Source organism: Mustela nivalis (genome assembly GCF_964662115.1).
Source record: "Mustela nivalis genome assembly, chromosome: 1".
NCBI classification, from domain to species: Eukaryota; Metazoa; Chordata; class Mammalia; order Carnivora; family Mustelidae; genus Mustela; species Mustela nivalis.
The window spans coordinates 55,139,717-55,164,205 of NC_139020.1; the positions used below are offsets into that span (position 1 = coordinate 55,139,717).

At 35.5% G+C, this 24,489-nt stretch overlaps 1 protein-coding gene across 24 annotated transcripts in view; it reads left to right on the forward strand.

Annotated features, from left to right (window-relative positions):
- The window catches only part of DZIP3 (DAZ interacting zinc finger protein 3), a 122,802-nt gene extending 98,563 nt beyond the window's left edge, over nucleotides 1-24,239 (forward strand). For all 24 annotated transcript variants that reach the window (XM_082697178.1, XM_082697155.1, XM_082697166.1 and 21 more), the window contains 11 exons: nucleotides 2,218-2,286; nucleotides 4,665-4,761; nucleotides 6,220-6,323; nucleotides 8,733-8,820; nucleotides 10,502-10,603; nucleotides 15,751-15,876; nucleotides 18,410-18,549; nucleotides 19,850-19,970; nucleotides 20,433-20,576; nucleotides 20,665-20,766; nucleotides 22,477-24,239. In XM_082697178.1, coding sequence (XP_082553304.1) covers nucleotides 2,218-2,286; nucleotides 4,665-4,761; nucleotides 6,220-6,323; nucleotides 8,733-8,820; nucleotides 10,502-10,603; nucleotides 15,751-15,876; nucleotides 18,410-18,549; nucleotides 19,850-19,970; nucleotides 20,433-20,576; nucleotides 20,665-20,766; nucleotides 22,477-22,587 — 1,204 coding nt within the window. In that variant the 3' untranslated portion in view covers nucleotides 22,588-24,239. The remainder of the gene's footprint in view (nucleotides 1-2,217; nucleotides 2,287-4,664; nucleotides 4,762-6,219; nucleotides 6,324-8,732; nucleotides 8,821-10,501; nucleotides 10,604-15,750; nucleotides 15,877-18,409; nucleotides 18,550-19,849; nucleotides 19,971-20,432; nucleotides 20,577-20,664; nucleotides 20,767-22,476) is intronic.
- Nucleotides 24,240-24,489: the final 250 nt, after the last annotated feature.

Below are 24,489 nucleotides of genomic sequence, written 5' to 3' on the forward strand. Positions count from 1 at the left end.
GCCAACTATATAAACCAATTAATAACAAAATCAAAGAAACACATCAACAACAATACAATAATAGTAGGGGACTTTAACACTCCCCTCACTGAAATGGACAGGTCATCCAAGCAAAAGATCAGCAAGGAAATAAAGGCCTTAAACGACACACTGGACCAGATGGACATCACAGATATATTCAGAACATTTCGCCCAAAGCAACAGAATACACATTCTTCTCTAGTGCACATGGAACATTCTCCAGAATAGATCACATCCTCGGTCCTAAATCAGGACTCAACCGGTATCAAAAGATTGGGATCATTCCCTGCATATTTTCAGACCACAATGCTCTAAAGCTAGAACTCAACCACAAAAGGAAGTTTGGAAAGAACTCAAATACATGGAGACTAAACAGTATCCTTCTAAAGAATGAATGGGTCAACCGGGAAATTAAAGAAGAATTGAAAAAAATCATGGAAACAAATGATAATGAAAATACAACAGTTCAAAATCTGTGGGACACAATAAAGGCAGTCCTGAGAGGAAAATATATAGCGGTACAAGCCTTTCTCAAGAAACAAGAAAAGTCTCAGGTACACAACCTAACCCTACACCTAAAGGAGCTGGAGAAAGAACAAGAAAGAAACCCTAAGCCCAGCAGGAGAAGAGAAATCATAAAGATTAGAGCAGAAATCAATGAAATAGAAACCAAAAAAACAATAGAAAAAATCAACGAAAGTAGGAGCTGGTTCTTTGAAAGAATTAATAAAATTGATAAACCCCTGGCCCGACTTATCAAAAAGAAAAGAGAAAGGACCCAAATAAATAAAATCATGAATGAAAGAGGAGCGATCACAACTAACACCAAAGAAATACAAACTATTATAAGAACATACTATGAGCAACTCTACGGCAATAAATTTGACAATCTGGAAGAAATGGATGCATTCCTAGAAACATATAAACTACCACAACTGAACCAGGAAGAAATAGAAAGCCTGAACAGACCCATAACCAGTAAGGAGATTGAAACAGTCATTAAAAATCTCCAAACAAACAAAAGCCCAGGGCCAGATGGCTTCCCGGGGGAATTCTACCAAACATTTAAAGAAGAACTAATTCCTATTCTCCTGAAACTGTTCCAAAAAATAGAAATGGAAGGAAAACTTCCAAACTCATTTTATGAGGCCAGCATCACCTTGATCCCAAAACCAGACAAGGATCCCACCAAAAAAGAGAGCTATAGACCGATATCCTTGATGAACACAGATGCGAAAATACTCAACAAAATACTAGCCAATAGAATTCAACAGTACATTAAAAAGATTATTCACCACGACCAAGTGGGATTTATTCCAGGGCTGCAAGGTTGGTTCAACATCCGCAAATCAGTCAATGTGATACAACACATCAATAAAAGAAAGAACAAGAACCATATGATACTTGCATACTAATTTTTAAACCAATTGCAGGCTATGTTTTCTGATTTACATAGAATTTTTGCCTGGTCTTTCCTTGATTAGATCATGTGAGTGACTCCTTGGTGATAATTTACTATTTTAATTAAAATTCCTATGTGGGGCGCCTGGGTGGCTCAGTCGGTTAAGCGACTGCCTTTAGCTCAGGTCATGATCCTGGAGTCCTGGGATCGAGTCCCGCTTTGGGCTTCCAACTCCACAGTGGAGTTGTCACCTTCTCCTCACTCGTGCTCTCTCTTACTGTCTCTCTCTCAAATAAATAAATAAAATCTTAAAAAAAAAATAAAATTCCTATGTGTACACAGCCTCATGGTGCCTATATTTAATACCTGATTTCTTTCAGACCTTAACCCTTTAATAGTTTATATGACTTGATATAATAACTTGTTAAGAAAATTTTAAAGTTTTCAATCCTACCACAGGCCTAGGAAATCAGAACATACCATCTATGTTTTCTAGTGGGTAAACTATAGTAGAAAGGGCTAAAGACCTATTTCTGAGACTTTGAAGTGGGGATACAAGTTCTCTTTGGCTTCAAATTGATGGGATTTGAACTTGGGAAGTTGGTAAATCAGACATCAGAGAAAGAAAGATGAATTCCAGAAGGTGTAAGTGTAGGAGACTAATTATTTTCAGACTCAATTTTTGTGGCCTAAAATGGTCATACTTAGTCCCTCCTCTTCAGCTACAAGAGAGCTGTATTGACTGTATTAATGACAAATCATTTCTAACACTTATCCCTTTCATCTTTCCTTAGATTACAGCGTCAGAGCCATGCTAAAGATAATGAAATCAAGAATCTTAAAGAGCAACTTTCCATGAAAAGGTACAAATTTAGTTGTTGCTTTGGTTGAGTATACATCTCTGAAACTCTAAGTATATTCATTCAGCATGTTCTGACCAGGGTAGCCATATAATTTATTATCCAAACTGGGGTACTTTTGAGCATGATATTGAACATTATTAATGTTTAGACTGGGACAACAGTTACAAATGGAAGTGACCTAGGCAGATTGGGGGCTATGTTCAGCTTAGCTCTGGCCCTAGAAAACTGCTGAGAGAGATTAGATCAGCAAGGTTATGGTCCCACAGCAAGCTAGGCAGGGACCAGACTTAGGTGTTCTCATCTCTTTGCCCTAATCAATACTGCTAAGTGTTACTGATTTATGAAACTGGTTGAATTTTATTCTGATTCACATATTTTTGCCTGTAGGTAATTTTTAAATAACTTTTTAGAGATCTAATTCATATAGCATAAAACTCAGTGTGTTAAATTATACGTTTCATTGGCTTTTTAGGATATTTGCAGAGGTATACAACCTTCACCTCTGTTTGATTCCAGAACATTTTTATCACCCTAAGGAAATCCTGGATCCATTAGAAGGCATTCTTCATTCGCCCCTCCCCTAGCTTCTGGTGATCATTCATTTATTATTTGTCCTGGTGGTTTTGCTTTTTCCAGACATTTCATATAAATATAATCATATAAGTACCCTCTTGTGATTAATGTCTTACACCTACTATATTGTATATCCATATCGTAGCATATCTCAGTATACATTCCTTTTTATAGGTAAATAATATTCCACTGTATAAATACACCACTATTTGTTTATCTTTTTATCAATGGACATTTGATTTGTTTCAATTTTTTCACTATTATGAATAATGCATTTATGAACGTTTGTAAGCATATTTTTATACAGCATAAGGTTTTCAGTTCTCTTGGTTATGTAAGAGTGGAATTGCTGAGACATGCAGGAGACTCTGTTTAACTTTTTAAGGAACTACCAAACTTTTCCAAGTGACTGCACATCTTACAATCCCACCAGCAGTGGATTCTGCACATCCTCACAAATACTTGTTGGATTACCTGTCTTTATTTTACTCATTGTAATGGTTGTGAAATACAAGATCATTGTGGTTTTGATTTGCATTTTCCTAATGATTTAATATGTTGAACATCTTTTCGAGTACTTCTTGGCTATTTGTGTATCTCCTTAGAGAAATGGCTATTCAAATCTTTGGCCACTTTTTAAATTGGGTTCTTTGTTTTTTGTTGAGTTTTCAGAGTTCTATGCATGTTCTGGATATAAGTCCTTTATCAGATATATGATTTTTAAATTTTGGAGTCTAAGTTATGTTTTCTCTTAGTCTTATAAGCAGTTTTGTACAATTTTTGCACAGTATTCAGTAGCATAATAATTCCTCTTGGTTGAATTCATATATGTCCTTGAATATTTTTTCCCTTGAAACACTCTGGGTATAGTGGTATTAACAACATATTGTTTTATCAAGCTTCTCATCAATATTTGTCAAGTGTGCAAGCATCCAAGTGTTTCTAATAAAACATTGAGGATAGCTTTTGTAAAAGTCCCTATTACAATATATTTCCAGTTAATTGTTTCCTTTAAAGATATAATTTGGTTTGTATGCCCTAAAGTTTGGGCCTCAGGTGTAGGAAGCTGAAATGAGATAGTAAAAAAGAGAGACCTCATAGGTAGCCTTTCTCTATAATGTCCTTCATAAATAATGTCCTTATCATCTCCCTCTCTCCTTTTCAAGCTGTAAGATTTGTATTCATTCTAAGATGTTGATGTGAGCTGAGATACTGAGATAACCAGTGCAATATTTTAATGCAGTGATTTAGCTTTAATGCAGTGAGGGCAGGGATGATTAAAAAAAAAAACAAAAAACCTTTGTAGTTGCTATTTTGGGAATACAGAAAGGCTTGTAGAAACTTTATGTGAAATTTAATGATAATAGCTAACATTTATTTAATGCTTAATATGTACTAAACACAATGCTTTTATATATATTATATGAATGTGTTTTTGCAATAGATCTTTGAGGTCAATAGTACAGTGTTCTCCATTTTCAGATGTAAAGAAACTGAGGTATAGAGAAGTTAAGGAACTTGCTCAAGGTTTCAGAACTCAGATTCATCCTCAGACAACTTTATTTCAGAGCCAAGTTTTAAATCCTAGCCCTTACATTGACGACTTTAAAACTTCTGCACTCTTGGTAGTACAGGATAACTGGAAGGGTCAAGTAATGTCTTCTCTTGCCTTTGTATGCTGTAAACTTTTACAAGAAATCATTTCTTACTCACTAAATAGCTTGAGTCTTTCTCTCTCCTGAATAAAGTGTAAAAGTCTGTCCTTGTTGCAACGTTGTTGACTCTTTAATGCTCATATATTTCAGATCTCAGTGGGAAATGGAGAAGCATAATCTGGAAAGCACAATTAAAACATACTTAAACAAACTGAATGCAGAAACTAGCAGAGCTTTAACAGCTGAGGTAAAAAAAAAAAAAAAGAAAGAAAGAGAAAAATTGGGTTGAAGTTCTGCTCATGTACTAGTATACTAAAGAATTGAAAAAAGACTGTTCTAAATGAACAGAAATAAGTCATCTTAGGACCAGCCAGAAGAACATAGCTTAAACTCTTGTGCTTTTTTGACTCACTGGAATTTTGTACATGATTACTTCAGTGTTGATGATCTTATGTTGTTTTTCCCCAAATGACTTCAGGAAATTGGTCTGCTTCAGTATGTGTAGCAAATACATACACTTTGGGATAATTCTCATGAAACCAGGTCACTAAGCCAAATTTCTAAGAATTCTAATATTTTACTGCTGCTGAAGATAATGTCTTTTTTTGTTACTTTCTACATAGATCTTCCCAAAGCACATACACATCATACACTCGAATTTAAAAAACCAGCCTACCTTCTAGACTCCCAGAATGTTTCTTCTAACTTAACAGAATACCACAGCTAGGGTCTCTTCCAAAAGATACATGATTATTTGTATATATGTAATTTTTACTTAGAGATAACCAAACGATATACAATAAGATTCAGATATTTAGAGAGCTCACTAACATTAAAAGAATTATAAACCTTCCCACATCTGTCATGGGTAAACTGTATACTTTAGCAGAATGCTTGGGAATCCAGAGGTCAATAATCAAGGAATGATACCTGAACCAAAAATCCCTGGAGATTAGTAGAATGCTAGCTATAACTGAAAAAACAAAACCCTCAGATTACTTTAAGAGCTCAAGTTTGTATATTTTTGTTTCTCACTGCTTTTAGTCAGAACGTTTCCTTCTACTTCCACTATTAATTTTAGAAACACCTAATGCTGTCCAAGAATATATTTTCAGTGAATATTGAGTGACTAGTGTGAAAAAAAAAACAGAGGTCAAGTGAGCATGCAACAGTAATGGGGCAGAGGGAATTCCTGTTAAGGGGAGACAGACTCGATGACCTCGCAAGGCCCATTAGGACTGCATGGTCCTCCTGCATGGTCTGATTATTTTCTTATCCCTTCATCAATTAAAAAAAAAAAAAAGCAAGTAACGGGACTTCTGGGAATGTTCTTAAACTTTGCTGAATATTATAGTTACCTGAGAACTTTTAAAAATCCCACTACTTGGGCAGCACTTGGGATCAATTAAATTAGAATCTCTGGGACCATGGCATAAATTTTTAAAGAGTCTTGAGATGATACCAGGGTATGTTCAAGTTTGAAAACTAATGATCTGGAATGCTTACTAACCCAGTAACCATTGAGTAAAAAAGTTAGAATTGTAGAATTAATCAGAGTTTTTATAATGTATTATGGATGGTCAAGAAGCTCAGGTGCTGGAAGAGATTGAAAAATAGCTCAACTTTACTTGAAATGATTGAGAAAAGGATGTGTTCATTTACAAGGCATCTTCAACTTCTTTGTCTTTTTCTCAAAAATCTGTAGGTGTATTTCTTACAGTGTCGTAGAGATTTTGGTTTGCTTCATCTAGAGCAGACTGAAAAGGAATGCCTCAGTCAGCTTGCCCGGGTGACTCATATGGCAGCAAGGTAACATTTCCTTCTTTCTTAATGCATCTTCATCTCAGAGATACAAGATACAAGATTTGTCCTTAAGTTTGAACAGAATCTGTTTTACATGTATGACATCAGAGTCTTTGAAATGAACAAACCCTTATTTTTTTTAAACCTCAAAAGTCATTTAGTCACTTTGCTGCTGTTCTTGGTTTCTTCTGCTGAAGCACTGAAGTCTACTGAGCACAGTAATAGCTGAAGACAGATATTTCCCTTTCACTAGTGAAATAGATAAAAAATCTCAGAAACATGCATGAAGCCCGGACATTTACAAAACAGGGTGGATTCTAAGTGGAAATCCTTTTTACAATTAATTTCTCATCTAATGCTTGATTTTAACTACCTTTGGAGTGCGTAGAGGGAAAAAATCAGTATTAACACCTAAAATCATATGTTAAAGGAAATTTCTTGCTGTGTTATAATAAATGAATGATTTTCAAATATTGGGCAGGTTGCATGAGATTATCTTTAAATTTGTAATTTTATATCTTCATAGTGAATTAATTAAATTAGAATTTCTGGGACCAAGGCATCATTATTTTTTAATGATGATCATTGTAATGATCATTGTTATTCTTCAATTCTAAAGAATCAGAATCTCTGATGTTTAGCAAGATTCCCAGGATATACTGATGTGCATTCAGGTCCAGGAAGCACTGTTGTAAGTGATCAGTCTATCTTTGCTTGCTAGAGGGAGAAGGGGCACTCTATAAACTAAAACATTATCAAGCCTCTTTGTATAAGATAATCTCAGTGATAACTTGTTCTGCTCTTTCAAAGCTGGTATGCTGGGTGATACTGGGGTGGGGTTGTTACAGCAGAGCCTTTTGAAAGGCCTCATGAAATCTGTCTTTGGAGATAGCAGACCTTAACACCTCAGGCTGTTCCTACTTAAGTTATTTGGAGGGCATGTTTGGCAGAGCTGCTTGTGTTTGTGCAATTTAGGTACTGCATAGAGGCAGATCAATCTAATTGATCCTCCCAGAAGAGGTACTTCTTTCTGATTTGCCCTCCCATAAGGAATATATTTTTCTAATTTGCAGAGAGCTGATGGGCCAACCATAGCGCTGTGATGTCAGGGTTATGGTGAAGATAGTCCAAAACCTGCTTGCAGGAGGATTTAGCATCTTTGAGAATGCTCCTGCATTGGATGGCTAGGGCAGTTTCTCTGTTTGGCCTTCTCTGCCTTCGTAGTTCACTGGAGGGATTTCTGTGTAAAGGTTTTACATGTCCTAAAAAACAGTATTGCCAAGTTAGAAGAACACTTGATGTTCTGGAAGCAGAAGTTATATTTGTTCTTGAAAAAATAAATTTTATACGTTCCCAACCTTTGTTTTATTTTTTTATTTAATTTTTAAAAAGATTTTATTTATTTATTTATTTATTTATTTATTTTGATTTTTTATTTTTTATAAACATATATTTTTATCCCCAGGGGTACAGGTCTGTGAATCACCAGGTTTACACACTTCACAGCACTCACCAAAGCACATACCCTCCCCAATGTCCATAATCCCACCCCCTTCTCCCAAACCCCCTCTCCCCAGCAACCCTCAGTTTGTTTTGTGAAATTAAGAGTCACTTATGGTTTGTCTCCCTCCCAATCCCATCTTGTTTCATTTATTCTTCTCCTACCCACTTAAGCCTCCATGTTGCATCACCACTTCGTCATATCAGGGAGATCATATGATAGTTGTCTTTCTCTGCTTGACTTATTTTGCTAAGCATGATATGCTCTAGTTCCATCCATGTTGTCGCAAATGGCAAGATTTCATTTCTTTTGATGGCTGCATAGTATTCCATTGTGTATATATACCATATCTTCTTGATCCATTCATCTGTTGATGGACATCTAGGTTCTTTCCATAGTTTGGCTATTGTGGACATTGCTGCTATAAACATTCGGGTGCATGTGCCCCTTTGGATCACTACGTTTGTATCTTTAGGGTAAATACCCAATAGTGCAATTGCTGGGTCATAGGGCAGTTCTATTTTCAACATTTTGAGGAACCTCCATGCTGTTTTCCAGAGTGGCTGCACCAGCTTGCATTCCCACCAACAGTGTAGGAGGGTTCCCCTTTCTCCGCATCCTCGCCAGCATCTGTCATTTCCTGACTTGTTGATTTTAGCCATTCTGACTGGTGTGAGGTGATATCTCATTGTGGTTTTGATTTGTATTTCCCTGATGCCGAGTGATCCTTTTTTTATTTTTAATAAACACTTCCACACAACTTTGTGCCCATTTGAGGTTATTGTTGGTGATGAAGGTAATTTTGTTGTTTTATATTATTTACATATATGCTAAAGAATATAATGGAAATTTGTGGAGACCTATGTGGTATATAAAAAGAAGAACTTTCTCTTGTGTCTCCTTTCCTACACCAGCAATCTGGAATCACTTCAATTAAAGGCTGCAGTAGAGAGTTGGAATGCCATCGTAACAGATGTTAGAAACAAGATTGCATTCCTCAGGGTAAGTGGTGAAGTATCTCTGGAGTAAATTGACTGAATGTTGTAGGTGGTATAGACTTAAAACATCTAACATTAAAAACAATTACCTGAGAAATTTAGGGAAGATCATGTTTTTCTCAGTTACTTAAGTTTATGCCTATTTAAGGTTTGAGATCGATTACTTCCATGTGGTTAGTTGTAGACAAAATCCTAGACCTGGTCTTTTCAGGTCTCTCACATCCTTCATACAGTAAATAATAAACTCAAAAATTGTGCTTTACACCTAATTTTCCTAGAATTCCAAAGCTAATGTAGCTCCAGTCAAAAATAAATGTTGAACTTTGTCTGAATAATTATGTGTTTATAAACTTAAAAGGAAGATCAAGCAGACCTATATTAGCTTTCAATCTTAAATTTTTATGTAACTTTCATAATGCAAAATAATGAATTATTCATTATTGGTTTAATAGAATTAGGACTATGCTTAAGGTAATCTAAACAAGTAACCCACTGATTATTAATTTCTTCATTTGGCTTTAGGATATTTTTGTATTTATATCTTAAAGTAAATATATAGCGGCCCCCTGATGGCTCAGTTGGTTAAGCATCTGCCTTTGCCTCAGGTCATGATCTCAGGGTGCTGGGATAGAGCCCCACATCAGCTCAGCTGGGAGCCTGCTTTTCCCTCGCCCTCTTCCGAAGCTGCTGCTTCTCCTGCTCATGTGCATGCTGTTTCTTTCAAATCTCAAAAAAATAAATAATAAAATCTTTCCCCCAAAAAAGTATAAAATGTTCATTGTTTTATGATTTCACAACACTGCTAGCAAAATAATGAAATTTAATTGTGAGCTCTGCTTCAAAGCATTACCTTCTTACCTAGCTTTTCCACTGGTGGTCTTGACTATTTCTCTCCCAGCCTCTTTCGTATTCAGTCTTTAGTGATGCTTAACATTTATGTTGGGTTTATTCACAGTATGGCCTGCCCCGGTTCTCCGTCCTTGTTTTATTTTAAGGACATATCTTCTGTGGAAAGTTTCTAAATGTTTTGTTTCTTAAGCATTTCTTTTTCAGTCTCTGTGGGTTGTTTACAAAACAATACTGTAAAGTAAAATGGGGACAGTGCCAAAAATGTTGAAAGCATGTTGTTAAGCTTCAGTGATTGGGATCCTACTTTTGGCAAAATCCAAGAAAATAAAACAAAGATATATGTGGTACTTGAGAAAGCTAAAGGTATAACTTCAAAATAAACAAAATGTGGATATTTAGTGAGTATTTCCTGAAATTTCCCCTGCAGTGAACATTTGCAAATAGCTCAACTCCTCATTACACATACATTTTTCCTATAATTATCAGCTTATATGTTATTTACAGCTTCTTGAATCTTTAGATGCTATTCACTTTTTATGATTGGTTCCCATTTGGGGGCTGGAAATTATGGAGATATTGAGGAATTATCACAGGGTCTGTGAATTATGTCTCTTTATATCTTGCCAACCAACAGAACTTGGAAAGATACAACTGTTTACATTTGAGGATAGTGTGTTATAGAATTATTTTTATGTCAAAAACTGTTTTTATATTATTCCTGACTTAAGTTGAGAAAAACTATTATATGTTTTATTATTAAAAACAATACCAAATGTTCCCATATGCAGTTTCTTTGAAGTTGATTTTGCTCTAAAATATTGTTTGTCTTCTTCTAGACACAGTACAATGAACAAATTAACAAGGTGAAGCAAGGGTTTGCCTTGAGTACTCTGCCTCCAATCCAGCTTCCTCCACCACCACCTAGTCCTGAGATACTGGTAAGAAATATGACATTTTGAAAAATTGCCATCTTTATCTTGATGAAATGGTAAGGGCTGTAAAGCAGTGAATATTCAATATGTTTCATGTGTGGTCACAATAGAACAGGCACATGTTGTGCATATTGTTTGTAATTACATCCATTCTTGCTATATTATCTCCAGACGCTATAACTAGTTGGCTGGCTTCGCTGAGGCCAGTGCCTAGGTGTATCACTGGATTTTCGTGATGCCTTTGGTATGTAAAGAGGTAATGTATCCTCATTTCATCCTGTCAGTCTCACCTGCAGTGTGGGAGAAAACTGGCAAATGTGCAGAATTCCCAATGCACTCAGGTTACCCGAGTGACTAAAACATCTTGGCGTTGTACCCTAGACAACTAGACTTTACCCTTCTACTTCTATTTTTGACATTCTTTTCCTTAACTTTTATCTTCTATTTTAACTTTAACAGCTTCCATTGATGCCCCTCTCCTGCTTATTACAGTGAGCCTCAATGAGATATTTCTCTGTTACACTATTTATGTTATCCTTCTGGGAAACCTAGTGCCCTAATCCAGTAAATTCAGACAGCTTTCCAAAAGAACTTTTAGGACAGCACCATCAGGTGATGATTTTTAAAGGTTTTTTGTTTGTTTGTTTTTTAAAGATTTTATTTATTTATTTGACAGAGATCACAAGTAGGCAGAGAGGCAGGCAGAGAGAGTGAGAGGGATGCAGGCTCCCTGCCGAGCAGAGAGCCTGATGCAGGACTTGATCCCAGGACCCTGAGATCATGACCTGAGCTGAAGGCAGCGGCTCAACCCACTGAGCCACCCAGGCACCCCAGGTGATGATTTTTATTATTAGAACGGATCTGAGAATAGGAAAAGGAGAAAGGTATGAGCTATTTAGCAGCAGATCACTTTTTGCCATCAGTACTCTTGCTTTTAGTAGAATTTTGAAAATGTTATTTCTGTAAACAGTTGAGTGTATCAGAGAACTTAAGAATTATGTGAATTGTGGGGAGTTACACTATGTTTCAAAAGCAGAATCCAAAACTAAAAGCATTATATGGTATATACCATGGTCTTTAGAATGCAATATTGCCTATTATATTTTTGGTCAGTTCAGTTTTTATAGGAGCATGATATTACAGACATAATTATTCCAAGCTTGGAACTTTATCATACCCAACTACCCTGATAAGGAATGTATTATGTCACTAACAGAGAAGTTTAAAGGGTCCCAGTAGTCCTAAAGGAAGTAACACATACTCTGGTATGATTTTTAGAAACCCTGTGTCTTCAGGCCATGTTCAAACGACTGTCTGTATGTTGTAGTTAAATCTCCCATGACTCTAAATGTAAAATAGCTTTGGAGACTCAGAAGCCAGACACAGAGATGTTTTATGGAGTTTCTTAAAACCAGATCAGCACAACCTGTCTGATACCAGTGATAACTCCATAGTCGACATAGGTGGTTAAACCTTGACCTCTAGATCCTCATCACTTTGGAGGCTTTCTTAAGTATGGTGGGGCTTACAAGGGTTTAGTAAAGGGCAAAATGCTCTGGCAGTTAGGCTCTGTGCATCCTTCTGCTAACATCTGAGAGGTACATGTGTATCTTTCCTGCTTCCTAACCAGAGTCACTGCTGTGCTTGATCAAAGCTAACAATTGTGTTAACAGTAACCATTGAACATTAGTGAAATAGTTTGAGAACACTAATGCTAGAAATATAACAATGATATTCACCATAAATTGAGGTGGTTGTTACAATGGAAACAAATTAGAGATCTGGGTTTTAAGTCCTGAATCTGTGAATAACTTGTTCGTCTTTAGAAAATCAACTCTTCTGGACTTTTGTTTTCCCTTGTATAAACTAGGAAATTATACTGTACTAAAGTCCATCTATGGGTGCTGTATTTAATGCTGATCACTAGATTCTACTCCTGGAACAAATATCACACTATGTTCACTAACTAGAATTTAAATAAAAACTTGAAACATACTTAAAGAAAGAAAGAAAATCCATTCATCTCTGAGATCCTAGTATTCTAAGGAACAGTCACCAGGCTTTAAATGTAGTCTAATCTCAGAAGTCTGAAATAATGGGTACTCTTCCCAGTTTAAATCAGTATTTTTTTTAAATGTTACTGTGTACAATTTTTTTATTAAATTTTTTTATTTTTTTATAAGCATATAATGTATTTTTATCCCCAGGGGTACAGGTCTGTGAATCGCCATGTTTACACACTTCACAGCATAACCCAGTATTTTTATGTGTCCTACTATATCTTGAGTTTTGTACCCCAGCTGTCTAATCCTCAAAGAAATGTTAGGAAATAGTTTTCTGCAAAGAGAGTAGGAATACTGACTTACACCCATCATCCGTTCATTCTTTTAAAATTTTACATTCTGAATTTTACATACTGAAATATACATTTTACCTACTGAAATTTACAGTTTTACATACTGAAATTTTATATACTGAAATATACATAAAAATAGAATAGTATAATGAATCTCTGTGAACCAAGAGAGCCAGCTTCAGTATTATCAATATTTTACTAAAATTGTTTCATGTCATACTCTTCTTCCTATTGGAATATTTTAAAGTATATATCATATAATCTCATTCATATATAAATCAGTATATATTCCTAAAGGATGAAGACTTATTATTGGATAGAATTATTATACCAGTGTTTTACTTAAGAAAATTAAAAATTTTAATATCTAATACCCAGTTAAAATTTATATTTTCCAATTGTCTGAAAAATGTCATTCTTACCGAGTTTGCAGTATTTGCAGTTTGGTTATAATTACTTTTTTGTTGATGTTGTTAAAGATTTTATTAATTTATTTGACAGAGAGAGACAGAGATCACAAGTAGGCAGAGAGGCAGGCAGAGAGAAGAGGAAGCAGGCTCCCTGCTTAGCAGGGAGCCCGATGCAGGGCTAGATCCCAGGACCCTGAGATCATGACCTGAGCTGAAGGCAGAGACTTAACCCACTGAGCCACCCAGGCACCCCCAATTACTCTTTCAGAAACTTATTATTATTATTATTTTTTTTTTTTAATTTTTTATTTTTTATAAACATATATTTTTAACCCCAGGGGTACAGGTCTGTGAATCACCAGGTTTACACACTTCACAGCACTCACCAAAGCACATACCCTCCCCAATGTCCATAATCCCACCCCCTTCTCCCAAACCCCCTCCCCACAGCAACCCTCAGTTTGTTTTGGGAGATTAAGAGTCACTTATGGTTGGTCTCCCTCCCAATCCCATCTTGTTTCATTTATTCTTCTCCTACCCACTTAAGCCTCCATGTTGCATCACCACTTCGTCATATCAGGGAGATCATATGATAGTTGTCTTTCTCTGCTTGACTTATTTCGCTAAGCATGATGCGCTCTAGTTCCATCCATGTTGTCGCAAATGGCAAGATTTCATTTCTTTTGATGGCTGCATAGTATTCCATTGTGTATATATACCACATCTTCTTGATCCATTCATCTGTTGATGGACATCTAGGTTCTTTCCATAGTTTGGCTATTGGGGAATTCTACCAAACATTTAAAGAAGAACTAATTCCTATTCTCCTGAAACTGTTCCAAAAAATAGAAATGGAAGGAAAACTTCCAAACTCATTTTATGAGGCCAGCATCACCTTGATCCCAAAACCAGACAAGGATCCCACCAAAAAAGAGAGCTATAGACCGATATCCTTGATGAACACAGATGCGAAAATATTCAACAAAATACTAGCCAATAGGATTCAACAGTACATTTCAGAAACTTATTTTTAAAAACAATCCACATTAGGTTTATACTTTGTATTTGGTTGATTGTTCTTTAAATCTGTAACAGCTACCTGACTTCCTTCTCCTTTATGTCATTTGTTTAAAAGAGTTATTTATCTGGTTCAGTTTCCCACATTGTTGATTGTAACCTTATGATAATCATTGTATATCTTCTACTGTTTCTTAAAACTGTTCATTAGATCTGGAGGGTTGCTTAGAATCGGGTTCAGTATTTTTAGCAAGATAACTTTATAGACGGTGATGTATACAATGTCTTTTTTTGGTAATGTTATTAAATAAGGAATGTGGACCTCATGTATCCATTTTAATGTTCCCCACTAACCTTTCAGCTACTGGTTTTAGTATCATTACTTAAAAGGGTTGTGCTGATGTTCTTTTTTTTTCTTTTAAGATTTTATTTATTTGGTTGTCAGAGAGGGAGGGAGATCACAATTAGGCAGAGCTGCAGGTGGAGGCAGAGAGAGAAGCAGACTCCCCGCTGAGCAGGGAGCCCCATGTGGGACTCCATCCCAGGACCCTGGGATCATGACCTGAGCCGAAGGCAGCAGCTTAACCAACTGAGCCACCCAGGCGTCCCTGTTCATTTTTTTTTTTAATCTGTTCAAAAAATAGTTGAACTTCTACTTTATGCTAGTGCTAAATCTGGCACATGGTAGAAACTTAATCTGTTCCCTTCTGTAGCCTAGTCAGTAAGGTATCCATCCCATTGGTAGATGCTAAGAAGGGCTAGCTTTCCACCAGCCTCTAGGAGATGCAGTAACACCTATAATAAGCATGTGTCTACAAGTCACTGTAGGAGGGTTTATGCCCCAGGCCCACTCACTTCAGCTTTCTCCTCTCATTGGAGCTAAACAAAATCAAAACTCCATCAGGTAGTACAAGTTCCCTCCAATACATAATCAGGAAAAGTAATGTTTTCTAAAGGCAACTTTGGTTCTTTTATTCATCAACATGGCCAGTACTCAATGAGGTGTGCCTTTGCATTACCCTATATTATTATAGTTGGAAGGGAACCTTAAAGAAATCACCTAACTTAACCCTCTGTTTTATAGATTAGTAACCTGGCATCATCCATGGTTACCCAGCTAGGGGGAAAGAAGGTGAGACTGGAACTCACTTCTCTTCTCTGTGGCCTTTAGTATATTTGACAGTCCTTTGCTTTTCCAAATATTCATACATTTAATTGTTATGACAACACCATTTCTACTGCTAGGGTTTTGTATCTAGATTTCAAATTGAGTTTTTTCCCCTCAACAGCCATTGTTCTGAGTTTAGATTTTTGCCTACATAAGTTTATAAGTGTGTGAAGCTTTTGTTTTTTTAACCTTTCTATTTTAGATGCAGCAGTTCTTGGGAAGACCCCTGGTGAAAGAATCTTTCTTTAGACCCATACTCACTGTTCCTCAGATGCCTGCTGTTTGCCCTGGAGTCATCTCTGCGCATGGCCAGCCTAGAGCCCCTCTGGTACAGACTTCCTTTTGGTTTTTTATCTTCATAGTAGACTTCCTGACTGAATGTCTTCTATTTATTTGATTAGTGGTGATGGTGGTGATAATAGTGGAGGGAGGAAAACTGAATGATAATTGAATGAATAGTTCCATTTAAGGCACTGTGCTGGGAACATTACATACATCATTTCATTAACTGATAATCCATTTTGGGATATAAGATACATACATTTTTATAGTAGACAATCCTTACAGGATTTTATGATTTTGCTTCTATAATAGGCAACAATACAAGATAAATGACATTTTTTAATAGATCACTTATATTTAGCATGTTTGATGGGTAGATTAAAAAGCAAAGAAAATTATGCCATAAATCTAAAGAAAAATTTATTTACACAAACATAGACACACATAGGTATAATAGGATAGTGTTTCAACTTTATCTATAAAAACAATATAAATAGCATCATCTTGGAATAAATTACACTATAAAATTATGAATCTTCCTAGCTACAACTAGGCATATAAACCTTATCCAAAATTGAAGAGGTAATAGAGAAATTTTAAATGACCAGGATTATTAGTTGTAATCCTGGCAAAGGTGGTCAACATTTATTTTAAAAAAAAAATCTTCTCCTCGAAGACTAATGTTAAATATAATTAATGAAAAATTCTCTAACTTGACTTTTCCATAATACATTCTCACCAGTTTTTTTGTACCTATAAACACTCTCCCTTTGAAATATAGTCAGATGGACTCATTTTTGTAGAGGCTGCCTCTGCAAACAAATATGTGTATAGGCCTTACCATGTTAACTGATAACCACATCTTCTTATCCCCATGATCTCACAGTGTTGCTCATGTGGTTTACACCTGCACTATTATATAAGGAGCTACATATATAAAACTTTATTGAAAACTTTAAAGTATCTCAGCCTCCTAGTACTACTTTCTGATTCCTTGGGAAAAGCTTGATACTGAGGCAAACCGAGGTTTCTGGGCAGTGTTCTCCTCTGACTTAGTAAACTTTGTATGAGTTATTTCAGTAGCTATTAGTCATAGCTAATTTTTCATGAGTAATCTTATATTTGAAAATAACCTGTAGAATGTTAGGTAAAAGTTGTCATGTTTATAATTATCCTAGTAATCGGGTGAAAATATTCACTTGGCTGATATTAATTAGAATCTCAAAGCTTCTAAGAAGAAACTGCCCTAAGATATGTCAAAACTTTGATGGTTTCTTGGATTGGAGATGTCACTACAACTTCCACACCACTTTTGTCTGTAACATTCATGAGACATTGGGCAGACATTCTAGTAGTAGTCTCATCTTTATTCCTTTGAAAATTGAAACTTAGCATTAACTACTTTCATATTTAGAAAAATTATAAAAATGCAGGGGCGCCTGGGTGGCTCAGTGGGTTAAAGCCTCAGCCTTCAGCTCAGTTCATGATCTCAGGGTCCTGGGATCGAGCCCCATAGTGGGCTCTCTGCTCAGCAGGGAGCCTGCTTTCCCCACTCTCTGCCTGCCTCTCTGTCTACTTGTGATCTCTGTTAAATAAATAAATAAAATCTTTAAAAAAAAAAAGCAAATAACATAGAAATATATCAAGTAGAAAGTAAAATTACCCTGCAACTGAATCCTAGGAAATAATCACTGTTTACAGATTTTTTATAACTTGAGACCTTTTTCTATGCACATATATTTAGGTTAAGTCTCTGCCTCCGGCTCAGATCATGATCTCAGGGTCTTGGGATCAAGCCCCGCAACAGGCTCTCTGCTCAGCAGGGAGCCTGCTTCCTCCTCTCTCTCTCTGCCTGCCTCTCTGCCTGCTTGTGATCTCTCTCTGTGTCAAATAAATAAGTAAATAAAATCTTTTATAAAAATTTAATATAAAAATGAGTCATACCACAAATATTATACCACAGACTTTTTAAAATGAAACATTTCATGGACATCTCATACTCCAATATATAGATCTGTTCTTAAGGATTGATTGGTGATGCTATAATTCCCCTATTGGCAGACTAAGTTATATCTAGTTTCTTAAAATAACAGCAATATCACTTCCTCTTTTTTTTTTCCATTTTATTTCTTTTCAGTGTTCCAAAATTCATTGTTTATGCACCACACCAGTACTCCATGCAATACCCACTACCAGGCTCACCCAACCCCCACCCACCTTCCCTCCAAAACCCTCAGTTTGTTTCTGAGTCCACAGTCTCTCATGGTTTGTCTCCCCCTCCAATTTCCTCCAACTTACTTCTCCTCTGCATCTCCCAATGTCCTCTGTGTTATTCCTTATGCTCTGTATTTCTATACATTTGCAATTACTGAAACTCACATATCCCCTTTTTACAAATAAAGTAATTATAAAAAATAAGAAATATTATTGTGCTAGTTAATAAAACTCCAAAAGGGGAATGTGTAGGTCAGTATTCCTCTTCATTCTACCCATTTTCTGAAGTATGGAAATACTGTGTTGTCATGGAATGTTACTTCCTAATAACTGAAGATGATGTGTTATAACTGTGCTCCTTACAGGTGACTGGTATAGCCTGGACTCTGCCGGCACCTGTAGGAGAGGCTGTGTCTCCCAGTGCAGGTCTGGGAAGTGATCCCCCCATGATGAATTGGGAGAGGATTACAGACAGGCTGAAAACTGCTTTTCCACAACAAACCAGGTATCTTAATTTTTATTTATTTGTGAGTACAGATCATACTCTATAGTTTCCATAACCGTAATTAGGACAGTGAAACAAATACAAACACACAAATATATTATCTTAATATGGCCTTGGTAAGGAAAATGAAATTTAAACGAATAGTGTTCAATATAAATGCCAAACCTCTTCACTAAATTTATTAGTCTCAAGTTATGAGAGAATAGGTTTTTAAATTTAGGTTTGCTCCTTTATTAAAAGTGCAACAAGTCATAAACCTATCCAATTTTAATGCCACCAGCTGCAATAATTATCTTAATAACTTCTTTCCAAAGTGAATTTTAAATTGATTATATGCTCTACAAGCCCAAACATCAGACTTTACCCTTCTATTTCCTTAATGTTATTAAGGGCTCTTAGTTTTTGTTAGCGAACACAGTTAAATGCAAGAAACAATGATTTTACTGTGCTTTTCACAGTGCTGATTTTAGCAGAAAGATATTTAATGTTTCTTCTCCAGAAATGAAGTTTTTTTATCTTTACTTTTGTATTCAAGAAAATCTAGTTTTTAACCAATATTTTCACATAAAACCTAATACTTTTATTTAATGGACATATTGTTTTGCTTCAGGATTAGATTATGGTTTTATAAATATAGTGAATAGCTAATGAAAATAGAAAAGTAATACAGTTGTTATATATATGTATGAAATGAATAGTAAATCAAAGGTAGTTTTACAAGGCTGATGACCTGACACTTCATTTGGGAAAGAAACTATTTCATTCTGCTCTCTCTACCAAAAAACACATTCAGAGGCTTTGGGTCAAGGGACTGTGAGAACTGAAAGAGAAGAAAAAGAACATATTGATTAATTGTATGATAAAGAAACCTAGAAATATTTTAATGTGTCTTTTAGCTTTTCTGTTGTGTAATCTTTGTTTTATTTGAGTTTTACAAAAGTACAATTATTAACATAGAAAAGAGATAGACCTATAGTGACATAGTTAAAAAGGAGTATTTTAGTCCTAATTAAAAGCAGAGACACAATAAAAGAGCTCATTACATAAGTAAGTAGGTAACAAACTCAGTTTTCATACAAGCTTTCAAAAACAGTTAAACTTTTTTTTTGGAAAGAATATTAAACTTTAGGATTTTTGTTTTGGTATAATATAAATGTAGATAGATGTTAGCTCAGCTCTAAAGGGCCACATCTATATGCTGCCACATATCGTAGAATGGGATTTTGTGCTTTGTGTAGAGGGCACACCTTCAAGGCAGTAGGAAAAAAATCATCACTGCTCTTTCCTTGATCTCTCCTAGAAAGGAGCTCACAGATTTCTTACGGAAATTGAAGGATATTCATGGGAAGTCCTTATCTGGACTGACATTTGATGAAATTGTGTACAAGATTTCCCAATTTATTGATCCCAAGAGAGCACAGGTAAAAACAAAAAACCTATACTTCCCTGCCCTTCTGGGTAGTAGTGAGTGGTCTTAATTATGTTTATAACATGTCTGTAAATCAATAACCTGTAATTATATTAAATTGTCTATTAACAGTTCAACTTCAACTTAACAAATGGCATAGGAAGTATTTTTGAAATACTACCTGATCATTCTGTTAAAACTGACCCTCTTGAAATTTCTTCCAGGTTGCTTTCACTCTAAAGGAAGACCTCTTTTCTAATTTTAAAGAGTACATAATTTTTTTTTCTTTACCTGGCTTTGAGTATACAAGTAATATTGCTAATGTTTTGTTTTCAAGATTTCTTGTGCATTTAATTGACTTTATACCCTTTTGCTAATTCTCACTGTATCCCTGTAACCCATTTTCTGTGATATTCTATTAGTTATCCCTGTTTTAAAACACTTCTGAAAAAAAGTGTAATGTTGTTGTTTTCAGAATCCAGGAAAGTCTGTGCCGAATGGTAACTGTGTTTCCCCCAGTCACACACCTCCACAGTCTAATACTGCCCAGACCCCAAAACCAGCCTGGAGGCCCCTCAGTTCACAAGGGCCTGCCTCATGGGAAGGAGCCAATAATTTGGTGAGATTGAGACTGTTGATTCTAAGTACATTTAAATTTGAGGGGGAAAAAAACGAGCTAAGTTGAACCTTATGTGTATTTTCTCTAGGATGATGAGGAGGAAGAAGAGGAGCCTTGTGTGATCTGTCATGAGAATCTCGTTCCAGAAAACCTCTCTGTTTTACCTTGTGCTCACAAATTCCATTCTCAGGTAACTCTTTAAACTTGTCTTTTTTAATTTTCTTACTTTTAAATTTTACTGATTTTTTTCAGTTAAAAAATTAAGTATCATTTCAATGCCAGTTTAATACAGAGAAGTATATGAAATAGTAGAAAAATGACCTGTACAACTATCCTGAAACCTCAAAATTCAAAGTAAGGTTAATATAGTTAGACAATTGAAAATTCAAACAGTACTAATAGATAAGTAATGAAAGTCTAGCTTTTTTCTTCCTTTTTTAAAGAAATCTACCTTTTTAAATATCTTGCTGTTAAATCAGTTAAGCAAGATTCATGCTGCCTTACTTGAAATCATATGCATGTATCATCAGATATTGCTGTAGCATGAGTTCCACAGACTATAACTTGGGGCATTGGAGTACCACACAGAAATATTTAGACCTGTTTTTACCATTCCTAGCCCCAGTTTGTACTGTGCTTTCTCAGATCTCCATACACCTTACAGGAAAAGAGGAGACAATGAGATTGAAATAGTATGGAGTAATTCCCTTGACTAGAAATGGAAGGAATGTTAATTGACAGAGCAATTCAGTGGCAGTTTAGCAACAGTGTCACTTCATCCTGATTTGCTATAAATAATGGATAGTGTCCTTTGTCTCCATGTACTGATGGCACCCTACCATTACAAAGCATAAAATTTGCCTTAACTGGCTGTCTGGGCTCTTGTATTTGCTCTTTAGATGCTCAGGTTTCAGTTTTGATGTTAGAAAAACAGGAGACTGGCATATCTTTTGTTGATTCTTGGCATTTTTAAGTCCTGGTGTTGTTGCTGTGCAAATGGTATTGATACACAATTTATGATCCAAGTCTTCTGGTGCAAAGATGTAATTTGACCCAGGAAAAGATAATCTTACATAAGAAAGTCTCACGAAATGAATAGTGGCCAGCTCATTCAAACTATATCTGTAAAATGCAATTTCAAAGATATGTGATACCTACTACAGAATTATATTTTTTATCTATTCTGATATTAAGAAATAGACACAGAATGGCTAATCCTAAAATATCAAGAAAGATACTTAGTCATTTGAAGTTGGTTCATGAAACTTACAATTTTTGCCATTGCCCATAGAATAGAAAGCAGCTAACCGATTCAGGTTACCTTTTAGGGTTACAGTTAGCGGCCCTAATATATAGACCTATTCTCAATCCTCTCTCATCTGATCTTGCTCTCATTATTTATACAGGTAAAATGGATTTGTTTTGGGAGAGTTAGTATTCAAGCAAATGACATAACAGCTCATAGCCCAAGAGTACTATCATTGTCATCAAAGAGCCATCTGAAAAGTATATCTATTATCTGGGGATTTTAACTTCAAAACACCATAGGCACTTAATACAGGGCATTGGTGACTTTTGTATGTTATTTTTTTCTAGATTATACATGAGAACAATATATAATAAAGTAGAAGAAAAATATGTAGCAGATTTCCTAGCCTTCTTGTTAGGAAGAATTGCTAAGTCATCCTGAAAATTAGGGCTGGGGAAAGGATCCTAATCCAATGAACTTGCTGAAAGGTGTTGTGCTGTTACCAGCTATATTACTCAGTGAATCACAGAGAAGGTGCCATTACTGAGTAGTTGGCTTGGCAATTTACTAGAAAGTAACTGATTATATACGTAAAAGTTGCCTCTTCGAGGCTAAATCAGAGAGACTGACATGAATATTTTTGCTCCTTAGTGCATTAGACCTTGGCTGATGCAACAGGGGACATGCCCAACCTGCAGGCTCCATGTTTTGTTACCAGAAGAATTTCTGGGTCACCCCAGCCGGCACTTGCCAAAGATCTGATCCAAGGGGATGATTATGCAAAGGAAGTTCAGTTATCAGATCCCAGAATTTAGTTTTGCCTTTTATTATGAGCTGACAGTGTGAGTGGTGTGAAGCAGTGTGCGCTTTGTACAAAAAAGAAGCTAGTTAATCTCATCAGAGCTACAGCCAAAGAGGACAGGACCCATTTTCAGGACTTAGAGCTGAACTGAAAGGGATAAAATTTTAAAAGTTACATTACGTTTGCCCTTATATTAGTAAGCATTTTCTTCCAATGTAAACATCATTGTTAGCACATACCTTATGATGTTTTTGTCTTTTTCCTTCTTATTCCACGTATCCTTTATTGTCTCTCAATATATGCTACATCTTAATTTCCTGAAGTCAATTTAAGAGGAAAAGTAGAATAGCAAACAGGAACATTGCAGATTTTATTTTTTCTTTTAACTTTTTAAACTGCTTACAAAGTACACAACTGAATTATTTAAACTTCATCCCTATCTTCCCTTCTAAATACGGCCTCTAAATATGTGCCCATGAAGAGATTATGAGCTACTTGAGGGTGTGGATACAGTGGTGTGTTGGAGCTTAGCTAATAATAGTTTGTGAAAAGTGACTGTTGAAGTTTCAAGAATTTTGTGAGCCAGTGATCAAATTGTTCATAGCCTGAAATCTGCATAGTAGGAGTATTTACACCATAGAAATTTGTAAATGTTATAAGTCAGGGTTTCTTTTTCCAAGAACTTGCTGTTAAACATTTGCCAGTACGCCACTGGGACCTTGTCTGGTCCTCCTATGTGTTCTCAATGCCTTGCACAGTACGTGTAGCATAAATATTCCCAGAATCAAATCAGGAAATTGAAATGAGTTAATATATAAATTAAGTCACTTGCTCAGTTGAATAATTGAGATATTATGTTCATTTGTGAACATTGTCATTGGATCTTATACTTGAAGAATTTTTTTTCTGCCTTAAAAGTTTCTTAATTTCACTTTGTCATGCTGCAGGGTATGGGGTACTATTTGTATGTATATGCTTCTTATGACAAAGTTAACATTTACTGGGCTAAGCTGCTATCTAAAGCTTGTCAGTAGGAACTTATTTAGAGGTCAAAAACCCATTTTGAAAATAGTATTGTGTAAATGCTGTAAGTGTTGTACATGTCTCTAAAAAAATCTAAATTCATTTACCATGTAAGATGTTATTTGGTTCACATATGTTTCCATAAACTAATGAAAATGATACTGTGAATAAGTGTTTTGACTCTATTTTATCTGTATATTTAAGTATAAATGTATCTTGAAGTTACTTTAAATCTCTATTTAAAACTGCTATTTCTGTAATTGTATGCTAAATGTTTTCTTCTGTAATGACAATAGACTGGAAAATATGGAGGAAAATATCCAAAACAAAACAAAACAAAAAGGAAGGCAGTCTTCTAGACACTTAAAATGCCATGAATGTCTCAGAATTGAAAAATTAAGAAACTATAAGGCCTTCAGTAATTATCTTGTCTAACATCTTGAGGTCATGATCTTACAGCAAACTATCTTATAAAACAATTGTTTCTTAGTTTGTTTACATCAATGATTTCACTTCCACATGGGAAAGATTTTATCTGTATATAAGCTTAAATGTATCCTGAAACTATTTTAAATCTGTTTAAAACATCTATATTTGTTTGTGTTTTTTTGTTTTTTTTCCTGTTATGACAAAGAGTAGGAAAATACCCAAGATGACAGTCATGGAGACTTGTAGAATCATAGAATGTCAGAACTTATGGGGTCTTTAATGATCCACTAGACTGTCCCTCATAAGTACATCGTACCTAAGATCACATAGTCAATTAGTGGCTGGGCCAGTCCTAATTCTTTAAGGTCCTGGCACTTGATCACATGCTTTCTACACAAAATCAGGCTGTA